Source organism: Palaemon carinicauda, chromosome 2, assembly GCF_036898095.1.
Source record: "Palaemon carinicauda isolate YSFRI2023 chromosome 2, ASM3689809v2, whole genome shotgun sequence".
NCBI classification, from domain to species: Eukaryota; Metazoa; Arthropoda; class Malacostraca; order Decapoda; family Palaemonidae; genus Palaemon; species Palaemon carinicauda.
In genome coordinates this window covers 46,074,497-46,098,710 of record NC_090726.1, presented here as the reverse complement: position 1 = coordinate 46,098,710, position 24,214 = coordinate 46,074,497, and the positions used below count along the sequence as shown (strand labels likewise).

At 38.9% G+C, this 24,214-nt stretch overlaps 2 protein-coding genes across 6 annotated transcripts in view; both read left to right on the top strand.

Moving 5' to 3' along the window:
- The window catches only part of LOC137624563 (nucleolar protein dao-5-like), a 62,804-nt gene extending 58,513 nt beyond the window's left edge, over nucleotides 1-4,291 (top strand). For both annotated transcript variants that reach the window (XM_068355488.1, XM_068355477.1), the window contains exon 8: nucleotides 2,142-4,291. In XM_068355488.1, coding sequence (XP_068211589.1) covers nucleotides 2,142-2,830 — 689 coding nt within the window. In that variant the 3' untranslated portion in view covers nucleotides 2,831-4,291. The remainder of the gene's footprint in view (nucleotides 1-2,141) is intronic.
- Nucleotides 4,292-11,492: 7,201 nt separating this feature from the next.
- The window catches only part of LOC137624545 (uncharacterized), a 68,141-nt gene continuing 55,419 nt past the window's right edge, over nucleotides 11,493-24,214 (top strand). For 2 of the 4 annotated variants that reach the window (XM_068355461.1, XM_068355435.1), the window contains exons 1-3: nucleotides 11,495-11,727; nucleotides 19,552-19,624; nucleotides 22,559-22,657. In XM_068355461.1, the coding sequence (XP_068211562.1) occupies nucleotides 19,555-19,624; nucleotides 22,559-22,657 (169 nt within the window). In that variant the 5' untranslated portion in view covers nucleotides 11,495-11,727; nucleotides 19,552-19,554. Of the gene's footprint in view, nucleotides 11,728-19,551; nucleotides 19,625-22,558; nucleotides 22,658-24,214 lie in introns of all 4 variants that reach the window. The other 2 variants (XM_068355444.1, XM_068355454.1) reach the window with 2 other exon arrangements.

The following is a 24,214-nucleotide window of genomic DNA, read 5'->3' as shown; positions in this document are numbered from 1 at the left end:
CCGAGAGTTTATATCAAAACTTACAGTACAGAAGGCCCTCAACTTGACCCTTTTACCCCCAAAGGACGTACCGGTACGTCCTTGCAAAAAACTGCTATTTACATTTTTTATTTTTGATAATTTTTGAGAAACTTCAAGCATTTCCCAAGAGAATGAGACCAACCTGACCTCTCCATTATGAAAATTAAGGCTGTTAGAGCAATTTAAAAAAATATACTGCAAAATGTGCTTGGAAAAAAAAAAAAAGCCTGGGGGTTAAGGGTTGGAAAGTTCCAAATAGCCTGGGGGTAAAAGGGTTAAAAGATTAAAAGGTTCCAAAAAGTTGTTTGTTAGTTGAATTATTTGTAAGTCGTAATTTTTAGATGTTGGCCTTGGTAGGTCTAACCTAAGTCCCATGCTTACGATTTCCAGCGGCAAAAGTCTACGCATAGTCCCGTTTTTTATGAAATATCAGGGTATTGCAAATGTCGTTTTACTTTATTAGATTACATAATATTGTACCGTATTTCAGTATCCTATTACAGTATTTCAGTATCCTATTACGGTATACAGTATCCTATTACAGTATTTCAGTATCCTATTACAGTATTTCAGTATCCTATTACGGTATTTCCGTATCCTATTACAGTATTTCAGTATCCTATTACATTATACAGTATCCTATTACAGTATTTCAGTATCCTATTACGGTATACAGTATCCTATTACAGTATTTCAGTATCCTATTACAGTATACAAACTTCTGATACAATATCTGATTTATGATTTCAGTTGGATTTCCGTTTGTATCTTGAGGACTTTCTATATTTTAAATGTTAAAAATCATTATTTATCTTAACCCTTTTACCCCCAAACTATTTGGAACTTTCCAACCCTTAACCCCCAGGCTTTTTTTTTTTTTTTTTTTTTTTTCAAGCACATTTTGCAATATATTTTTTTAAAAATTGCTCTAACAGCCTTAATTTTTGTCATAGAGAGGTGAGGTTGGTCTCATTCTTTTAGAAAATGCCTGAAGTTTCTCATAAAGTTATCAAAAATATGAAAAAAAAAAATGTAAATAGCAGTTTTTTTGCAAGGACGTACTTGTACGCCATGGGGGTAAAGGGATGAGTTTTGTAAAACGTACCAGTACGTCCTTTGGGGGTAAAAGGGTTAACTATGTACAAGCTTTAGTGTTTTTTAAAGCTGTAGTACGAGATAAGGTGATTGCTAAATTAATTAAGTGGTAAGACTTTGAATCCTTCTCATAGATGGGTATTCTACACCATCAAGGGGAACTTCACTGATTACGTCTGCCAACGAAGTTGGAAGGAGGTTATGTTTTACCCCCTATTTATGTGTGTGTGTGTTTGTGAATAGCTTCCTGGCCACAATTTTAATTGTAGAGTAATGAAACTTCCAGGATTAACTGTTATGTAAAAAGCTGGAAATTATTAAATTTTGGAAGGTCACAGTCAAGCAAAATTTCCAATTTACGTAATCAGCCATAATTTTGGACATCGTTGTCCCAGAGACTTCAAACTTGGTTCATATTTGAGTGCATGAAAGTTCACGCCAGTTAATATTTTGTAAGGTCAAAGGTCAAGGTCGAGAAATAAGCTGCCGTGGCAGAGGTCTATGCTCTACGGATTGCCCCTCTAGTTAGTTATGCATTTCATGTCATTTGGAGTGTGGCTAACTTTACGTGGTTTTCTCTCATGTTAACTTCTATCTTCTTCACCACCGAAATCTTTTTTTTTTTTATGAAGTACAAAGAAGATAAAAGTTGGACACAATTTTGCATTAACCTACATTCTACGTCAAAACAAAATACTGTAAATGAATAGGGAAGTACTGATTAAATTTAAAGAGTTTTTTTGTTGTCATAGGGCACAAATGTATTGGTGGATAGAGGTGTGCGGAATGGTATAATGTATGGTTGTTTACTTTCACACCATTATTATTATTATTATTATTAGTAGTAGTAGTAGAACCATCTACACATTCAGTATTTTGCCAGCTATTGAGTAAATAATGTATTGTTTACTATGTAGTAAGTAGTGCTGTACTTTTGTCTGTGTTTTTATGAACTGATAATCTTGATTACGGTACATCGTTTTGATTCTGTGTAAACGTTTTACAATATTCTGTTCTTATTTCAGCTCCAGAAGAGCAGCAGGCATCAGAAGAAGAGTTTCAGAACCATTATAAGGTTCGAGAACTAAGACAGAAGCAAAAAGAGCAGCTTATGTATCACCGGAGTAGGTATAGCGATTTACTAATGACTTACAATGAGCTGGCAAGCAAGTATGATGAAATAAAGGATGTCGGGACCATAAGGCAAATCTTGTCGGATGCAAAGAAGTATATGAAAAAGGATCATATTCTGTTCTTTAGAAATGAAATGCTACTTAAAGACCGAAGTGGCACAGGCCATCGATACTCTCCTAAATTCATGATGATGTTGATGAGGTATTATAACAAGAGCCCAATCGGTTATCGATTCTTGAGACAGATATTCACGCTACCTGCGGTCAGAACGTTGCTAAATTGGCAGAATAAGAGTTTACACATGAGAAAGAAAAAGAAATTGTTGGCTTCCCAAAATCTTGAATTAGGGAATGAGGAAAATGAAAATGGCTCTCTTGGTGATGGTGAAAGTCACCCTGCTGTAACACCCAGAGTGCCTGGTGGGATAAATTACTCTGAATCGGATTCAGAGGATGATGATGAACTCGATAAGATGTTAATGGAAAAGAATAATTTCAGTAAAGCAAATGGTGAAAATGAGGGAAATTACGATGGTATGGCTTCAAGCAACGCTGAACTGGTGTTGGATGATCCGGAATAATTGAGTTATTGTTATGTGACATTTTGACGTTTTTTAATTTTTGTTTTTTATATGGAACTCATATGAGCCTGAATATTTTTTTCCAAAAATTTAATGTGTTTACATATTTTAAATAATAAAGATGGTATTTTTATCATTAGATGCATTGTGTCCATACTGAGATCGATATTTTCCAAGAAGCAATGAGATGGTCTTTGGTATCTTATTCTTCCCCTTTTTATCTATTGCATTGAAGTGGTTCCTTATATCCTTTCCTCACTGGGCTATTTTTCCCTATTGGAGCCCTTGGGCTTATAACATCTTGCTTGTCCAACTAGGGTTGTAGCTTAGCTATTAATGATAATAATATAGAACTAGGTTCCAATCATTAGCAAGAAATACCATCTTGCTGGGTCCTTTATTGCCGAGGTTTTCCCAGGCCAAGAATGAATCTATGCCAAAAGGTAAAAACATTTCAGTACTCTATATTTATATATACAGTAGTAATTAGTAATAATATCTACTCAATTTTATCTGCGGCTGAACACCCACAAGATCACCATGTCGGCAATGAATTAACTTATCGTATTCACAACTTGAAAGTCTTTGATTATTTATATGTAAACTGAAGGTGAAGTTGATTGTCATGTTGAGGAAGGAGTTATTAAATTACTTTCTCTTGTCATTAAAGCTAATCAGATTTGAAATAGTGATGAGAATGTGAGCATACATATTCTTCTTCTTTGTCTGCATCTTTTCCCACTTCTATGTGGGGTCGATGTTTCTGGCCAGCGTTTTCCACCTACCTCTGTCCCACACTTCATCACCGTGGGGTCGATGTTTCTGGCTAGCGTTCTCCATCTACCTCTGTCCCACACTTCATCACCGGTTAATCCCTTTGATTGAAGGTCATCCTTGATGCAGTCCATCCACCTTCGCTTTGGTCTCCCTCTCCTTCTCGTTCCCTTAAGGAAGGAATTATTAAATTACTAATAATTTTCTCTTGTCATTAAGGCTAATCAGATTTGAAATAGTGATGAGAATGCGAACATACATCATGTATGTCTAAAGCCCTGTCCACACGATCGAGCATGCCCGACGCAAACAATGATACCAGGCCACAATAATTAGTGAAAATGAGGGTTGATGACGTCAGAAGCGGGAAAACTAAAGGCAGGGATCTGGCAACACTGTATGATGCCAGATCCCTGTCTGTGGTTTTCCCGCTTCTGACGTCATTAACCCTCATTCTTACTAACTATTATGGTCTGGTATCACTGTTTGCCCGTCGGGCATGCTCGATTGTGTGGACAGGGCTTAATGAATTAAGGTTTTCAGAATGTCATGCATCACAATGCTTAAGATTTATTTAGAAGAGCCAATACCAGAAGACAGTTTCTTGCACATACTAGTGACCGATACCAGATTATTTCATGTATAGTTTGTTAACTGTATCACGTAAGGATTAAATTTGAATGTGTTTTGTATATTTTATTTGACCAATAAGTTTAAAGTATGTAATTCCTAGTCTATTGTACAATAAATATTTTCGTATTCGTTTGTTTCAGTAATAATCATTTAAGTTATTGCCCAGAAAGTAGAGGTTTGTTTCATTGAATACCATGAAATTTATAGATTTAATTTTGTTCGGAAAATCTGCAATCCTGCAATTCATTTGAGAATATGTAAAGTTATGTGCTAATATCCTTGTTTGTGATTTACAAAAATGAAGAATAAGTATTGTAAATGTTGACTATGAAATAAATCTTTATGCACACGCTTGTGATTCAAGGTTGATAAACATTAACAATCTATAAGTTTGTCCCAGTGATATAAGCCAATTGCAATCTACTTGAGACAGTTCAATAAAAATGGCTAAACATTTATCAAAGAAAATAAGTTAATTGTGAATAAATCTACTTAAAAGTCATAGACCAAGTTATGTACACGTTGCCAAGGATAGACGAAATGTGAAGTGCTTCTTGATCTTACTAAATGTAAAGTCTGTGCCAAACTTACACTGCAGTTATGTCATCAGCACGCTTCAAGTTTTGCACTGAAGCCCTTACTTGGGGATCTTCGCAATGTCACTGCACTTCTGTAGTTCCATTTGTTTTCCATCTTGCTGTCCAACTTTTTTTTTAACTTGATTCATTTTAGAACTGTTGGTTTCACCTTAGAGCGGCCTGTACTGACACATGCATGGCTTAATCTTTGAGACAAGCATATGACTACTGGCAGGATCAACCAGGTAGTTTGCTTACCTGATCTTTCTCTCTCAAGGCCGGGATCCACGTCCCAAAAATCGCGTCCTACTGCACCCCGCCGCCGTCTTCTCTCGCAAAGACAAGACGGATGCTGCTGCTGCTGCCGGAATTTCCCCCAGTTGCATATAGGGACTGAATTGACTACAGAAGCCAGCCCCAGTAACAAGCCTTTAGTCCTAATTCATAAATCCAATTCCGCTAAATGTTTCGACCTAGATTTCAACTACCTGTATAGTTTTCCCCCAAAGATTCACTGCCTGGTCATATACCCCAAATTTCATACATCAAGGGGCATTTACCTTCTGTAAACTGTAATCCAAACATTTTAGAATGATTTACTCTATGTATACTGTATGTGACATCCATATATTTGTATAAAGACTGTGATTCAAGTATAATGAATATTAATGTCTTTTTTGCTGAATGAATAATTTCATGCATGTAGTATTGTCAGTGCATTTTCTCCATTACACTGAAATCATTACTGAAGGGCTTTTACATTGTCTCTACAACCTCCTGCTATACCCCATGTTTTCAACTCAGAATTTGAATGTGTTTGAGATGTATGTCCCATGTTTTCAACTCAGAAATTGAATGTGTTTGAGATGAAATGTCTAAGGAGTATGGCTGGTGTATCTCGAGTAGATAGGGTTAGGAAAGAAGTGGTGAGGGTGAGAACGGGTGTAAGAAATGAGTTAGCAGCTAGAGTGGATATGAATATGTTGAGGTGGTTTGGCCATGTTGAGAGACAGGAAAATGGCTGTCTGCTAAAGAAGGTGATGAATGCAAGAGTTGATGGGAGAAGTACAAGAGGAAGGCCAAGGTTTGGGTTGATGGATGGAGTGAAGGAAGCGCTGGGTGATAGGAGGATATATATGAGAGAGGCAAGAGAGCGTGATAGAAATAGGAATGAATGGCGAGCGATTGTGACGCAGTTCTGGTAGGCTCTGCTGCTTCCTCCAGTTCCTTGGAAGACCGCGGAGGTAGGAGCAGTAGGGGATTCAGTGTTACGAAGCTTCATCTGTGATGGATAACGGGGGAGGGTGGGCTGTGGCACCCCCAGCAGTACCAGCCGAACTTGGTTGAGTCCCTTGTCAGGCAGAGAGGAGAGGTCCCCTTTTCTGTTTCATTTGTTTGATGTTGGCTACCACCCAAAATTGGGGGAAGTGCCTTGGTATATGTTTGTATTTTACTTCTGTTCCAGCTTCCATCTTGTTTTCCAAACCCTTTCAAGTTTTGACTTCACAAAAAAGTGCAGGGCTAAAGAAAATATGCTTTATATCTGTAAATCACATTTATTTCTCTGCTTGTGTATTAATTGATGAAGTTACAAAGAAAATAAGTTGTTATCAATCTTCTTCTTTGTCTGCATCTCCTCCCACTTCTATGTGGGGTCGATGTTTCTGGCCAACGTTCTCCTAGTTATGTTATCAATATTCTTTGCAATTATGGCAACCAATGATTATTTGGCTCTGTGTCGATTGCCTTATAACCTAGTAAAATTGAATTTGATAACATGTGACTACAATTGTTAAGGATAGATCTTGCCTCAGTGTGGAGATTAGAGAAAAAAAAAGACGTAAAGAAAGAAAGATAGAGTTTGTTAAAAAGTTTAAGTGCAGGTGTGGAATACAAAACCATCAAGTGCCAATGTTAAGAAGGATAAAAAATGGGTGCCAATATAATTATCTATTGAAGAGGGGGAAGAAATTAATATAAGAAAAATTCCAGGAAGCAGCAACAGACATCGTCTTTTAAGTTTTGTAATGGGAAATGTAAATGAAAAAGCCTTGCCTAATGGATATACAGTAGTGACCAAGAACTTGTTAATTGTTTTTGAGTTCCTTGAAAACAAAATAGAAAACATAATTGGGTCTATTACCAACATTCCCTATCGGATTGGTGCTGTCCATATACGCAGATAAGATTAACAAAATTTAATGAATGCTGTTTTGTCTCTTTACGGAGAGTTGCTGGATATCACCTTAGAGGCATTGCTTTTATGGGGAGGTGTCGGGGTGGGGTGGGGGCACTTGATATTGGCTGTATTGTTGCCAGGTTGAATATTGACTCCATCTATTGTAATTTAAACAGGTTGTAACTTTGCAGCTAAGAGAATTGCTACATATGCAGCCAACAAATCTTGTCACCACCTGAATATTGTGACTCCATGTATTGCAATCTAACCCAGGTGCAACTTTGTATCTAGGAGAATTACTACATATCATGCAGCCAACAGATCTTGTCACAAGTTGAAGAGTTACAGATGGTTTCAAGTTATTGGAGCCAAGATGTACCTCTAATGTAGGTTCTAGAGCTTTCAAATACAGTATGCAACCCTAAAGGCCCTGTAAGGACAGTGAGACAAGCGTCACCAAGATCAACTGATACTTTATTCAAATGTGTGTGGGAGTATATTACAAGGTGCGGACGGAAAGGTAGGATGGCGCTGAGTTAACAGAAACGTAATGAAATAATACATATGTCAAAATGTAGCTCTGAAAGAGCGGAATACATATACACGGGAAGCCACGGTGTGGCGAAAGGAGAATTCAAATAAATAAACAGTTTGTTGATTTTCTGGACGACGAAGGGAGCGGTGTCCTTACAGCCCATCCACACGATGGGACAAATGCACACCGAGCAGACACTGTTACCAATCTTGTGCGGGTGGTGGTCAAGTGTATATACCGTCATAGATGAGGGAACCATGAGCAAACCATCGAAGTACCTATGCCCGTTGTTGAGCTACTGGACGGGGGCCTGACTATGGTCCAACACAACTCTGACTGCACTCTGCCATGCACCTGGCCGAAGTCGTATGTTCACCTGCCCGTGGATACTGTCTGCCTTGGACTGTACAACAAGGGCCCGTTATTATTTTTATTATTATCAATTGCTAACCTACAACCCTAGTTGGAAAAGCAGAATGCTATAAGCCCAGGGGCCCCAACGGGGAAAACAGCTCAGTGAGGAAAGGAAACTAGGAAAAATAAAATATTTCAAGGAGTAACATTAAAATAAATATTTCCTATATAAATTATACATACTTTAACAAAACAAGAGGAAGAGAAATTAGATAGAATTGTGTGCCCGAGTGTACCCTCAAGCAAGAGAACTCTAACCCAAGACAGTGGAAGACCATGGTACAGAGGCAATGGCACTACCCAAGACTAGAGAACAATGGGCTAGACTATTCGGTGTGTATGTCCAGGCAAAGGGAAAGAACCGTAACCAGAGAGGATCCAATGTAGTACTGTCTGGCCAGTCAAAGGACCCCATAACTCTCTCGCGGTAGTATCTCAACGGGCGGCTGGTGCCCTGGCCAACCTACTACCTAGTAACAGTCTCAAAGCTAAATAATTACAGGCAAATCAGAGTGCCCATTCTGCGTTTGCCCCTCGTGTGGAAGGGCCTGAGGACTATACAACAAGGGCCTGTTAGACATTGAAAGACTGCAAGTATGAAAGCTTTCAAAAAGAGACTAAAAACATTCATGCTTTCTAAGTACTTTATAATGTGGATTTGACAAATAATGTGGAATACTTAGCAAAATATACGACCAACAGATATTGTAGACCCTTATGTGCATAAGATTTCCTTGTGTGATAGGGCCATGAAAACAACCCTTAATATAAGTAGGTAAATAAAGGTTTCCCCAGTTGCACCTCATTATCAAATGACCTCCCAGGTCCCAGTGCTGGGTCATATGGCCAAATTCAATACGACTATCCCAGGAGCTTAAGATTTACATTTCTCAAAGTATTGTTATAAGTATAACAGCACCACGTTACATTTAAGGAATTGGTTAGGTGGAGTAATGGCATCTGGAAAGTGCAGTATTTCGTTGGTGCTGAAAAGGTGATTTTGACATAAATACAATCAATTTTTGAGCTCGAGTTAAGTCGTCCTGGTGGAAGCACCTCTCGGCAGCTTCTACTTGGGATATTTCCTGCGAGTGATATACCTAAGTAATACTTTCTGTGGTATTCCCTCTAGTAACATTTTTCTCTTGCTCAACAATAAAGGAAACCATATATGAATGCTTCTGTAGATTTTAATGCTGTTCAAGATACTGAACCAAAATATCTAAAAGAATGCCTGAACAAACTAGAACTAGAAACAAATGTTAACATAAGACACATGAGTGACAAATATAGGCTATCTGAACCAAGAACAAATAGTAAATTTGGTGAAAGGGCTTTCAGATACTGTGCGCCTAGACATTATAATAAACTGCCAACTGAAATGAAGGACCTAAAGGGAGCAGTTGAATTTAAGAGGAAATTAAAGACATTACTTTTCACAAGATCATATGATTTGGAAGATGCTACAATCTAGGAATTGTTTAAGTTATAATGAAAATGTTTCGTTAGATGATTGATATGGACCCGCCCGAGAAGTAGTTCACTCGACTTCAGTGGAGGGTTGGATTTAAGCCCAAAACAAGTAAAACAAGTAAGTCATGGATTTTTTTTTTCAATTTTGCCTCATGTCAGTATTTTGATGTAGGCCTAATAATGAATTCAATAGTAATGCAAGTGGAAAGCTGGACTGACCTTTACAAACTGAGGGCATATGTTTGACTTTAATAGTACTTTATACTGCTGTTAAAAGGAAGAATTTACAAGAAAACGAAACGAAGAAATGGCAGAGTTGAATCACAAGGTTTTCTTTCAACTAATTCCATACTTTCGTAAAATAAAGTACAATTTCTCCCTTTTATTTGCAGCTGATACCGCAGTATCACTATATCACTTAGTAATGCTGTGTTGTCTCGGATATTAAATTTCTGTTGTGTAATTAATATAAAATCCCAATTGGCTCTAATTTTATGGAATTATAAAACACGAGAAGCTATCACTTATATAGGCTACTGTCAGTAACAGTTCATAGATGATAAAACTACCTGATATTTCTTTACGCCAATATTATTCACTTGACAATTAGGCTTAAAGTGTTGACGTAATGCCAAATATAGTTTAGACATTTTGATTACCTAGGGCCCATAATCCCGTCAAAGTTATGTGTAAATATTAATGAAAGTTTTATTCAAGCCAAAACACCCATTACACGTTCGAATGATCTATCATTGATAATTGTGAACAGTATTGGCGGTCTAAATTTTGCTTAGGGCCTCACAAAGGCTTATGTGTTCCACATTTATCTATCGTGACCCTTGCAAGTATTTGACTGTAGCCTTAACTGGTGTTAGCACAGCTTATGCAATGCCATTGTTGTTGTTGTTGTTATTCCTGTTCTTGTTATCATCATCACCAAGGCCTTATTTTTGGAAAACTATTCAGAATTTTACCAAAAATAATGGCAATTCCAGTACGCCAGGATTTATATTTAGAAAACTTTTCAGCATTTTACCCTAAGTAATAGAAATTCTAATATCAAATGATTTCTATTTAGAAAATTATTCAAAACTAGGCATTAGCTCACTAATCAAGGGAAAGTAAGATGATCAAAGCAAACAGTAGTATATAATAATCATTTATAAATGTTTGAACGATAGTCTGGAATTGAATTATCATGGCGTTAACAATCTGCACGTGAAATTATCTAATGGAAGATTATTTGGATATTAAAGATTCAAGATGTTATGAATGAAATTAAGAGTTATTTTGTCTTTTACTTTGTGAACTGACCGTGCATGGTAATTTTAATCGATCAATAAATTCAGCTCTGTACAGTTGCTTCTCATGACTAAGCCAATCCTTGTATTTATTTACGTGTATATCAACTCCTATAACTCAAAATAGACATTTTATTTTGATTAAGGCAATTGAAATACTGGAAAAATGTATCTATGTATTTATATCTGTGAGAGTCTGACCTGCTGTATGTGTGGCGAAAGTAGGCTAAAATTGGTCTCAGGACTCCCATTCATGTAATTTTTATTTAATTATGTAATATTTCCAACATGAAATATATTAAGTCTATATTTTTTTTCTGCTCCTTATCTACTTATTTAATTAAACCATTTTTCACAGCTTGCTATGTACATAATGTTAGTTTTGTTCTCAGTTTTGTTTTCTAATTGTTATCCAATGGTTGTCCATTTTTCTTTGTATATTTGTTACAATGAATGAAGCTCTATCTATTGCTTATAATTTGGATAATTTGCTGAACATGTTATATTAATTATAGCCAAGCTTTGGCCTACTTTCTATCACATATACCAAAGAAATCAATGTGAATACAATAGGTTATTTTTATGGGCCCTGTCTCTTTTGCTTTCTGGCAATAGTGACAACAATATAGTGAGGGCCAAAAAATAAAATAGAGTATTGCAAAAGTCGACAACAAGAGAAATACTTCTGAAATTGAATCACTAATTTAAAAAAAGAATAATTTATTGTAAAATAGCAAGGAGTCGTGATATGAACAACGAACTTATTGTACAAATAACTACAAGAAGAAGAAGAAGAAGAAGACGCATCAACCCGAACACTTGCCAAACACCATCTCGTCAAAGTGTTCTTTAAATTTTGTTTTTAAGTGCTTAAGTGTAAAGTGCCAAGCATTCCCAATTAAAGTTTGCATTCTTCTAACGATATAGTGCTGGAGCCATGGAATAACCTGGAAATTAAGTGCTTGCCTGGTTGTTAAAGCCGATTTTCCAGCGCTGGAAACCAATCAAAGGTAGATATCTAGCTCGTTTTGATTTTTACGTCCTCGATCTTCCTTTATTTCCCCAATTGTTGGTTTGATGTCAGGACTCATTATTATTTATTAATGAAAATATAGAGATAAATATAAATTAGTCATGAAATAACCTGGAAATTAAGTGCTGAACTGGTTTTTGTAGCCGATTTGCCTGACCTGATAAACCAATCGAAGGTAGAGATCTTGTTTGACTTGTCCTCGTTTCTTCCCCATTGTTGGTTTGATGTGAGAACTCATTATTATCCATTGATGAAAATACAGGAATCAATCAAAATTAGTAGCCATTAAATGTTATATATCAATCCCCACGTGACAATTTGGATTCGATGCTGGAAAACGTGAATAAATCATCTTTTGTTTACATTTTTGGGCGACCCTTTGAGACGCTCAAATTAACTTTAATGTGTAACTGTTTTATTTCTTTAAATTTACTCGATATATTCTATTTATTAGACTACCTTTAGTGGGTTAGACTATCCTATATCAGGCTCACTTGTGGAAATTCAAGAATTTACTGTAAGTCGAATAAATCATCTTTTGTTTACATTTTTTGGGCGACCCTTTGGGACGCTTATATTAATTTTTAGTTGTAACTATTTTGTTTCTTTAAATTTACTTGATATATTCTATTTATTAGACTACCTGTAGTGGGTTAGACTACCCTATATTAGGCTCACTAGTTAAAATTCAAGAATTTACTGTAAGTCGCTATCATCTAGCCTATGAAACAATTAATGGAAAAGATGTACTGTAGTACAATATATATGATAAAAAAAATGAGCTTGTAAATTTAGATGTATTGATGGAAATAATTTTTATGAAGAAGATTTATACCATAAAAACCTCATTTTAAAAGGGAATCAAAACACAAGGGAACCACCTAACCTAAACTAGGAACTGTGTTATTAGCTTACCTTAAGACTATTCAATTAATGGAAAAGATGTGCTGTAGTGCAATATTCATGATTAAAAAAATGAACTGGAAATAATTTTTGAAAGGGAGTTTTACCTTAAAATTCATATTTGAAAAGGGAATCAAACACTAGAGAACCACCTCGGAACAGTATTATTAGCTTACCTTAAGACTTGGGTCTCAACCCTATGTTTGTATCCAAAAACAGCTTTAATCATGAAAATGGACTTCTTCAGACTTATATCGTGGTTCAACGCTTCCATTAAACTTAACGCTATTGAAATATTGTACTACAGTAAAAACTATTTAGTAGGTGTTATAGGGGGTGTATGTATGATAGCGGCCACCTGCATGTATGATTACGGTTAACTTAGAATACAGCATTGTATGGGGGTCGCAGGCTGGCGTTAGCCCCCGGCCCTCGTTAGGTAGGTAGGTAAGGACACGTCTTGTAGGTTAGGTTAGGGGGGGAAAGTTGAGCTTAGTTGATGTCCACTTTTAATCCACAAGGGAGAAACGGCTCGCTAATATACAAAGGCTCCTGTCATTGTAACATACACTTATTGCTGTTGAAGGTATAACTTCACTTGTGCACCGTTGTGAGATACTAAATCTACTGCACTGAGGATGGCTTTGGATATATTGTATAATAGATAATAAATTTTATTTAGAGGCGTTTCGTATATTGATTGATAAAAGGGCAAATTCGTAAGTAATTTGTATTTATCCCTAATTAAAACAAACCTGGAGTTATTTATATATGGATATATCTTTTGGCAAAGCTCGAAGGTAGCCAATTCGACTTTTTGGTGCGAGGTGGCAACCCTACCCAGAGACATGGTAGGGAGTGGCTAGTAGTACCAGTCACTTTTTCTCTTTGGCTTCTAGAGATTTAGGTAAAGATCTTAAGAGCCAACCCATTAAACCTAGTGTGGTATTATACATACATATACCAAGGCACTTCCCCCAATTTTGGGGGGTAGCTGACATCAACAAATGAAACAAATACAAAAAAGGGGACCTCTACTCTCTACGTTCCTCCCAGCCTAACAAGGGACTCAACCGAGTTCAGCTGGTACTGCTAGGGTGCCACAGCCCATCCTCCCCCGTTATCCACCACAGATGAAGCTTCATAACGCTGAATCCCCTACTCCTGCTACCTCCGCGGTCGTCTAGGGCATCGGAGGAAGCAGCAGGGCCTATTATATGATTAATAATTAATTTAGGAAGGTTTGTGGATCCGGAGACATGGCTTAGGTGAGCATAGAAAAAGAAGTTCATTCGGTTTTACCGATTCGAAGATTTATGTCTTGACCTAAAGTACCCCCACCTAATGTTATTTGCATTGAGATAAAGTTACTGGAGAGATCATTGTGCCATCCTGCTAATCACCTATTTACTTCAACTAGGGCTATGTAGTAGGTGCGTCCTCTGTTCTACAAACTACCCTTGATTTATCTTTTAACCCTTTTACCCTCAGGCTATTTGGAACTTTCCAACCCTTAACCCCCAGGGGTTATTTTTTTTCAAGCACAGTTTTCAGTATATTTTTTTTTGATTGCTCTAACAGCTTTAATTTTTGTCATAGAGAGGTCAGGTTGGTCTCATTCTCTTAGAAAATGCCTGAAGTTTCTAAAAAAAATTATAAAAAAACATGCAAAAAAAATGTAAATAGCAGTTTTTTTTTTTTTTTTTTTTTTTTTTTTTTTTTTTTTTTTTTTTTTTTGCAAGAACGTACTGGTACATCCATGGGGGTAAAGGGATGAGTTTTGTGAAATGTACCAGTACGTCCTTTTGGGGGTAAAAGGGTTAAGAGACCTGAATATGGAATTTTACATGGTTATATGTGCAGTTGATTTTTACTTAGGTAGTTAGTACCAATCTTTTTTTTTTTTTTCTTTTTTTCTTTTTTTTTTATACTTCTAATCACATGTTCCCAAAGAATTTTAATGCAATCCAACCGGTTGGCTTGACAGAAACTTGATCACGGTTATTTCTAGAGCCATCCTAAAATACAGATACTGTACTCCAAAGTTCCATTCATAAAACCTCATTGTGTAATGAATATATTCTAATCTGAGAACTTATTCTATCCTAAGCCTAGATTAGCTTAACCCTTTTACCCCCAAAGGACGTACTGGTACGTTTCACAAAACGCATCCCTTTACCCCCATGGACGTACCGGTACGTCCTTGCAAAAAAATGCTATAAAAATTTCTTGTTTCCTTTTTTTGATAATTTTTTGAAAAAAATTCAGGCATTTTCCAAGAGAATGAGACCACCCTGACCTCTCTATGACAAAAATTAAGGCTGTTAGAGCAATTTAAAAAAATATATACTGCAAAATGTGCTGGGAAAAAAATAACCCCCTGGGGGTTAAGGGTTGGAAATTTCCAAAGAGCCTGGGGGTAAAAGGGTTAAGACATTAACTTGACAAATAATTTAAATGCTTAGTAAATAATGATTAAGTGAATGGGAGAAAAAAAATTTGGTGCTTACCCTACATGTAAGAAATGTCATAGCCTATTTGAGACTTGATTTCTTAGCTCCAAAGTTGTCTTATTTTCTGCAAATATAGGTGATGCGTTTTACTTCCCCCCCCCCCCCCCCCCCCCCTAGAGGAAGAAGGTGGCCATTTATATTCTTTGTAGGACTTCCCCTCTCCCCTAGCTGACAGTACCCTTAGGGCTTCCTTGGCCAATCTTGGCCTCAAAAGTTCTAGGTAAAGTTGATGCCCAGGTGTCAGCAAGAAGAAACTTCCTGAGGGTGGGCAGGCTCGCCAAGATCATACTTCTGGCGTTTGCATGCCAAAGAAATTACAGTACTGTACTTTACTGGAAGACTCAAGGGGACTTTCCCTCTCCCTTGCCACTTGACCCTTCGGTGTCTGCTATAGCACAGGATATTTCAATGGACCCTTGAGCTTCCTAACCTGTCATCTTTACAGCTTCTGACGCACTGAATATGGAGAGCACTGTTATGGTGACCCTCCAGGCAGCTTCCTTGGTGGACCACTGGTTGGACACTGTTGGTTTCCTCGCTGACACAGAGGATCTTGCAGACCCTAATAAGCACAAGGCTTTTAAAAATGTTCTCACTGTGGCAAGAACCATAGAGTTTCTTACCTACCAAGCTGCCAGTCAGTAAGGTAATTGGGTCCTAAAGAGGCACGATGCCATAGCCTCCAAATTCCAGAGGCAGATGGCTTGTATTGAGGTATTGCAGCTAAGGAACACTTCTGTCAAAGCCCCCACTTTGATTTTGATGAAATCTGTGGTGCAGTTCTGTAGATGGAAAGTGGAGGAAGGCGAGCCCAGACTCATTCCTCCACAGTGCCTTATCGTTTAGGCTGCTACAGGTCTTGTCCATCTCCAGCCAACAAAAACCATTGCCTATATTGAAATCTCGCCCTGTAAAATCCACCTCCAGATGATTCTTTTCTAACAGACAAGGAGGAAAGAAGCGAGGACAATGCCCCCTTGCTAGGGAGTACCACCTGTGGAAGGGAGGCCTGCTGTTCATATAGAGATGGTGGTTACATCACAGAGCGAAATGGTGGTTTGTGGACTTATTAATGTTACGGGTACAATGTCCCATTCATCAGCTCTCCCCCTCTGCTGATTCTAACTCCAATGAAGACATCATCCTTTTGTTAGGGGTCGAAGAAGGACCTCAGCATTCAGGCGGAAGTTCGGGTCATGGTAGAAAGGAGCGCTCTCCAGGAGGTTGTCAATGGGACCCCAGACTTCTTCACTGGACTTTCTTGTTGAAAAGGCATCTAGAGGCTGGAGACCAGTGATAGACTTCTCAACGTTGAACGAGTTTGTTCTACAAATTCTGTTCAAGATGGAGACCGCAGGCAGGGTCAGATAGGCAATCAGGCCATTGGACTTTTTGAAGATAGTAGATTTGAAGGATGTATACTTCCAGACCCCATTACAATCCTCCTCCAGGGAGTACCTCCGGTTCGTCATATCAAATAAAGCCTATCGGCTCAAAGTGCTATATTGTATACATATGCCTCGGTGTTACAACACAGGGACTTTCTGTTCAGTGTCTTTTATTTAATGGGTAATAGACCCTTTGGTATAGTCACACTACTGGGGGTTGAGGTGTAAGGAACCTGAACTCACTACCTTCAAGGTCTGAGTTTAGGAATCACAGTTTTAGATTTCCAGCCATTTGGAAAAGGAACTTCCTCCCACCTAAGGATAAGTCTCCTATGTAAAGGACAAAGGTTTGTATTTGCACCGCAACAGGTGATGAATTTGGAGATACCGTAATTCACAGTTTTCCTAACCATACTTTCCTGCCATCACCAACCCCCTAGAAAGTCCTAGCTGCTATCAAAGTGACTGCTAGCTGATTACACCTCGTTATAAAATCTTGAACTGTCGTGTATTCCATCTTCACTCTTTTTTCTATGTAAAGGATTCAGGTTTGCATAGTGGGAAAAGATATGATTTAGTCCCAGATGTGTAATTTTTGCCTAAGTAAATTTTCGGATTCTTTAGGTCATTCAGGTAGGCCCTCCATGACTTTTTAGACAGAGCTAGTTGCCAAGGCTACTTCTCCCCCGGTTTCCACTGTGTAAGGGCCCCAAGTGTTCCTGGTGAAAGGCTTGGTGGTGCATCAGTGGTTTTCCCCCTAAGCCCAAGAAGTTGGTGAAGCCCTGTAAAGTGCCTCCTGTTCGTCGGAAAATGTGTCAGTACCTTAGGGGTTAGTCCCGTTATTGGGCATAAGGCGGCTACCAATTCCAAGGTGCATGCTACTCCTGTTACCCGGGTTATCCTGATCCCTGACCTGGCCCCAGTGATTCCTACCCCTTGCCTGTGCCCATCACTCCAACCCTTGGGCCCTGGGGGTTCAGGGCCTGTTTCTTCTTCCTCTGTGTCTGTGCTTTTGGCCCTGCTTGTGGTAGGGTCACAGGGCCATGGGAATACGGTATTCCTCTCTCTTTTGATAGTGTTCCCCCAGGGAGCATTGTCGTCGGTGGTCGTTCAGATCTTGATAGCTTTGCTTTGCTTACAGAGCCTGAAAAAGGAAGAAATGTGTGCAGTTCATCCTCCTCCACCTCCTATTCATCCTTGTCATTGCCATCCTCCAACTCTGATTCTGATGCTGCTTTTGAGATGAAAAAGAAGAGGTCGAATTAGTCCAAGAATACCAACCAAGAATTGGGGGCAGAGGGACTCTTTCCTCTTGCCACGGAGCATGAGGCCGCAGCTCTCCCATGGCCCTGACATGCAGAGGGAGAGTTACCTGGTACTTTATCCATCTATGCCGGGTCCTGTGTCAGGAATTCTCCTGTTGCTGTTGGCCTTCCTAGGCCTTTGTCAGCCCCTGATCATGTTTCATGTTCAGTCCTCGGGACGAAACAAATTTACTCGTGTCTCCAGTGTTGCCTCACCCTCGGCCATAGGGAGGCAAGAGTACTCGAAGGTCAGGATGTCTCATGGACACCAGACCGTGGTCCAGTACCTGCTGAAGCAGACTACCTTGAACTGAAGAGTTCATTTATAAAGATCCACAACTGCAATGGCCTGGGGGAGGGAACCTTTACACCTCCGTTTGGGAGAACCTCAGTTATTGATCGGCAATTTGGCAAAATCAGAGATTGAGGCCCCCCCTCGGGTTTGCCATGGTCAGGTCTTGTGGACTTGGCGAAGGTGGCAATGGCCAAACCTTTGGGTGCTACCAAGCCTATGCGATTGGGATCGGGACAGAGGAAGAGCCCTATGCCCACTCCGAGAGCCTTTTCAAGCAATCCAACCTGGTCCTTTCAGGAAAGGTGATGCGGGGAAGAGGGATGTTAGAGGGTAACGCCAATGCCTACGTCCCCTCTCCTACTGCTGAGAGTAGGAGGATGCTTGGTTCATCACAAGGTGATTTGGCAGCGACATGGTACCATGCCTTGAGTAGTGAGTGTCCTTCGGGACTGTTACTTGCTACCCTTTCAGGACCGCCAACCCCCTATTCTAATTTCCTATAGAGTTCTGATATCACTGAAAGCTGTGGCTTTGCAGGCAGAGGTGGAAGGGATGATGGATGAGAACGTGCTTGAAGTTATTGAAGATGAAAACTTTAAATCAATCAATCAATCTACATTGGGTTCTTAGTGGAGAAGGCGACAGGGGTCTGGAGACCGGTCATCGACCTATCTCCTCTGTATAAGTATGTTCATCAAACGAAGCTCAGGGTGGAAACAGTACGCTCTGTGCTATCTTCCATAAGAGAGGGAGACTTCATGCTTTCGGTAGACCTGAAGGATAATGTCTCTGCCTGGTGATCGCCAGACTGGTGTTCGAGTCCTGTTCAAACTTGTCAGTTCCTTTAGTGGTTGCAACCTCACCATCCTTATGAGGCAAGGATAGGGTTGTTTGAGGAAGCCTATAGGTCTACCTGCTGAGTCATCAGTATCAATTGCCTGGCCCACCCTGGTTCTAACTTGCACGGAGAGGGGGATGTACTTTCAAGTGCGTGTTCATAAGCTCTCTTGAAAGTACCCTCTACTCTCCTTACGGTATGGTGTACCAGGTAAAGATTGTGCTTGGACTGTGTACTGCTTCCCAGGTATTCACCTTAGTAGCAGCTTGGACTCATTTGCAAGGGATGTGTTTGTCGATGTATTGACGATTGGCTGGGCATTATTTTACTGTATAGAAACCCCTTACCCTATTAGATTTCTTTACCTTTTTCATTATCCTTATTATTGTTATTAAAATTACTTTACCTTTTGCTAATAAAGTTCTCATTTATTGTTTAGCAGATTTTGATGCTTATCAGAAAGCCAAACCATTTAGCATATGATATTTTGAAGGAGGTTATGCTATGAATATTTTTGTTAACAAACTGTTTTAGTTATTCTTGTTTTTCCTAATTTTTAGAGAATGACGACAGAAATTGGGAAGAATTCTGGTACCGAGGATGGAAAGGGAAGCACGGAAGGGGAGAATATTGGTGAGTTAAATATTGTTCATTGCAGGAAAATTAGTTATTAGAGTAAATTGTATGTATGAAGTAGTAGAGTATATACCTTGTAAGCCAAGGTCACAAAGTTTTATGAGATACCAGTTGGATGAAATAATCAGATGATTTCTTTGTTTTTTTAAGATTTTATTAGTATTTTGCCACCAAACTTTGATTTACTTTGATTCTGTGAAATTGGTTTCTTGAATTCGACAAAACCAGGGAAGAGATGTTCATGCATGTTAGATCTCTTGTAAAATCACTTTAACAAATATTCATAAGTTACATGAATGTAATGTAAAGTTTGTCAGTAAGATGCATGGGAGAAAAGTGAACATACTTAATATTATGCTAGACTTTTTAATACTATTATGCTGGGCCTTATAGCCTAGATTCATAAATAAATAAAATTTATTTGTATGAAAACACAGTACATATAGTAATTACTTTTACAAAAATAGAAAACATGGTAAACTATAATAAAGTGCTTAGAAATTTTTATTACTGTTACTCAAATATAAAATATGATAAGCTTTAAGAAACTGTTGAGATTTTTATTTTAGTCAGTACAGTATAGGTTTATATTGATAAAAATATAGATCTTTGATGTGCTGTTATCTATTCAAATTTTACCGCACTTAGATCTAAGGTGGATGGATCTTTACTTAGTGTGACATATTATATCTGTTCGTACGTGTATATAAACCTGTTCTTTAAAATCGGGATATGTCTTCAGCGGCACTGGAATGGCTGTTGAGTCGTTAGCAAGGTACAGTAGTTGGTTAATGAGAGGTGACCTGGGGAAGACCCATCCACCGAGTTGTTACAGATGACCCATCTTGCTACTTTCTTGACTGTTAAGTCTTTTCTTAAATATTTGAATTTATGAGTTAGTTTATATATCATCACCCTCATAAACTTACTGCCTAAGTCATTTTCTCCACGTGTTGGGAAATAAAAAAGAAAATCTCATTTCCTAATTCTTTATATCATTGTGATGAGCTTCAATTAACAAATTCTTATTCACAAAATCTTCTATTAAGAATTTGTGAATTGAAACTGGAGACAATGATATAAAGAATTAGGAAATGAGAAGGTTTCTTTTTTATTTCCCAACAAGTGGAGAAGATGACTTAGGCAGTTAGTTTATGAGGGTGATGATATTTGTGGTTGATCTTGCTTGTAAGAGGAAGCGCACCAAAAGGTGCTGTACATTGAATGGGCCAAGTGATCTAGTAACTTGAGCGTCCTTCTCTATTTGTCTGTACAGTGGAGTTCTGCTTGTTTCTTTCACAATGTATTTTGGTACCTTCAGAAGAGGAGATGCTACAGCTTGATTCTGGTCCTGCACGCTAAGAAATGTACTGAGGTGGTCAGTGACTGGTCCCCGCTTCCGAGTACCAAACCGTGAAGACCACACCAGTTCAGCAGAGGCAGGGTGAAGTGTACCGCCCTTGCTCTCTGGTGCTCAGACATGGAATAAGACCGTTCATGGTTTTCCCTCTGATTATACATTCCCGGATCTGTTTGAATTTGAGCGTTTGTATTCTAGGAAGAAGAAACTATCCCAGATTAGGTTGACGATCTCATAACCTGACCTTGAGGTACCTTTGTCACGTTAGCACATTATGGACATAGAGACAGTAGTTACTCTTAAGGGTCAGATTGGTGTTAGACTCTATTACACCTCTCAGTAGTGGAAGGGGATGCCTTGTTTCAATACTGTATCATCCATAACCATTACATGCTGGTCGGACGTGTAATGCTGGCGAGCTACATTGTGTAGTACAGGTACTTTATTTGAAGACTATAGGTAGTAGGTTGGCCTGGGCACCAACCACCTGTTGAGATACTACCGCTAGAGAGTTACGGGGGTCCTTTGACTGGCCAGACAGTACTACATAGGACCCTTCTCTTTGGTTACGGTTCTTTCCCTTTGCCTAGTCTTGGGTTGTGCCATAGCCTCTGAAACATGGTCTTCCACCGTCTTGGGTTAGAGTTCTCTTGCTTGAGGGAACACTCGGGGCCTCTGGCACACTTCTATCTAGTTTCTCTTCCTCTTTTTTGTTAAAGTTTTTATAGTTTTTATAGGAAATATTTATTTTAATGTTGTTACTATACTTAAAATATTTTATTTTTCTTCATTTCCTTTCCTCACTGGGCTATTTTCCCTGTTGGGGCCCCTGGGCTTATAGCATCCTGCTTTTCCAACTAGGGTTGTAGCTTAGCATTTAATAATAATAATAATAATAATGTCTTCCAAGAAGCAATTGTCCATCTTCATGAAAAGGTTGATGATGGAGTTTTTTACCAAACATTTCTCTCGATGAGCCCGGTTTGACACTGCTGATACAGTCTCAGGAGTTAGTTTTACGTGTTTTGATACTACCTGTACTGTAGTTTCTTTTTAAGTCAGCAGTGGCCAAGGCCCTAACATCATGTACATCCCTATAATTAGATGTTAGGGTGTTATTGGAGTTCTCTCCTTCACTCCCATATGGAACCAGGAAGGATGAGATATCCAAGGAATAAAAGAACCCTGCAGAGGACTTCCTTCCACCCAGAAGTGTGTGTCCCTATTTTAAAGGATAATAGGTTTGTATATGCCTAGGAACAAATGAAATTTTAAAAAATTGATTTGTATTTTTCCTAGCTATTCGAACGTGAATCCTGTAAATTTTAAGTTTTCACTCTAACCACCCTCTCTGTCCTAGACCTGAAGATAAGGGACGATTCAGTGACGGGTGGGTGGGTTTGGGCTCCCCCTCCCCCTCACACTATCTGTCATTAACCAACCATTTTGGCAATGATTCAATGGCCATTCCAACGTCGCCAAAGGTATACAGTATCTATATTTTAAAGGACGAAAGGTTTGTAAAGGTGGGTATACACAATATAATTTTTTTTTTCTTTTTCTTTCTATAGCGTCATCTGGCAGCGACCGTGAAGCAAACAAAAGTACGGAAGATACAGATGGATCTGCACGTGAAAGGCGAACTAGTGCAAGAATACTAAAGTTGAAAGGTAGATATATATATATTTTATGTATATTAATAGGGAATTTTATGTATATTTGTTCTAACATGAATACAAACTCTCTTTCTTTACATGGTAGTATGACTTCAGCTTAGTTGGAACACTGCTCTTAAAACTGTTCAGCAAGGTGTCACCAACCTTATAGGTTTTGTTACCAATTGTTAGTAGGGAAGCTCCGCGATCCCACTCACTCACTTCGACTCCACTTTGATTTCAGCAATCGGTGCAGACAGACCTCTGTCCCCAATGGCTGGATGGTTTAAAAGATTTACAGGTTTCTGTTCCCGATAGGACTGCATGTCATCTCGGGAATATCCTTGATTAATGCTATCGTGTTTCCTTGGCCCAGGGGGAAAGTTTATCCTCGCCTCCTAACACGGAGTCTTACGATCAGACTCCCCTACGAGGAAGTCTCTATCTGTGGTTATTTGCAGACCCATCAGAGTTTTCTGACGGACACATGCAAGCAACACAATATTCTAGCAAGTGCTGTTGATTCAGCGTTTTCAGCCTGTCTCATTGTAAGTCAGTTGCTTTGTGATCCATCAAATTGCTGATGTGGCAATCAAATGAATTTTAGCAATTAGGAGATTTGCTTAACAAGCTGCATCTCAGCTCCCTCAGTATGCTCTCAGGTGGAAGCTAGCCTTTCATTTGAGAGATATGCTTTAACCAGGATCTTCCTCTGAGCTCGCCGACCATTTTGGATTTTTGGCGGACGCTGTCACAAGTGCGAGCTGTTGTCCTAACCTGGTAGTCTATCTGACCAGGTGATTTGGAAGCGCCTATGTGTTTCGACACCAGAGCATTTTAGCTGTTCTTAGCTCCCTGAGGAACTTGACAATCTGTCACCATGTGCTAAAGGTGAAAGCAGTGTGTTCACCTGAGATTTGCTTGGAGCAAGCAGTCTCCCAATATACTCACGCAGCGAGTACTCAATGCTCAAATATTCTATGCAGGCGCCCCAGGTGTGATCATCGATCAGCTCACCTGGCTGGGTTGAGAATGCAGCGTCATAACCTAGCACTTTCTGCTCAACCTCCTATTGCTTGTGCTAGCTCTCGCACAACCGACCTTGCTATCTTACCTGTTGGGGTATAACGCACGATCCAGGGCTGCTTACCTGTGGCTGCGTTCCTAGCATTCGACTTCTCTCACTTGCCCGTGATCAGTGAGCCTACTTCACTTGGAAACGACAGAGCACAAACCTGGTCTCGCGCTCCTCTTTGCCTGAAAGATGCTTAGAGCAAGCATTCACTCTAAGGTAATTACAGAGCCTTATATATACATCTTTATCTCTCTATTTCCCTCCTTTTATTTATATACAGTATATCTCTCCCTGTATTTATATACAATTTATCTCTCTCTCTCCCTGTATTTATATACACTACTGTATATTCCTCTCCCTGTATTTTACATCTGAATGATAATATGCTATTAGTGACAAACTACCAATGCCGTTCAAATAGAAATAAAAGATTAGATTTCTTTCTTTTGCTGCCACACTCATATACCTCAGTCTGTTGGACTGCTGTATTGCCACCA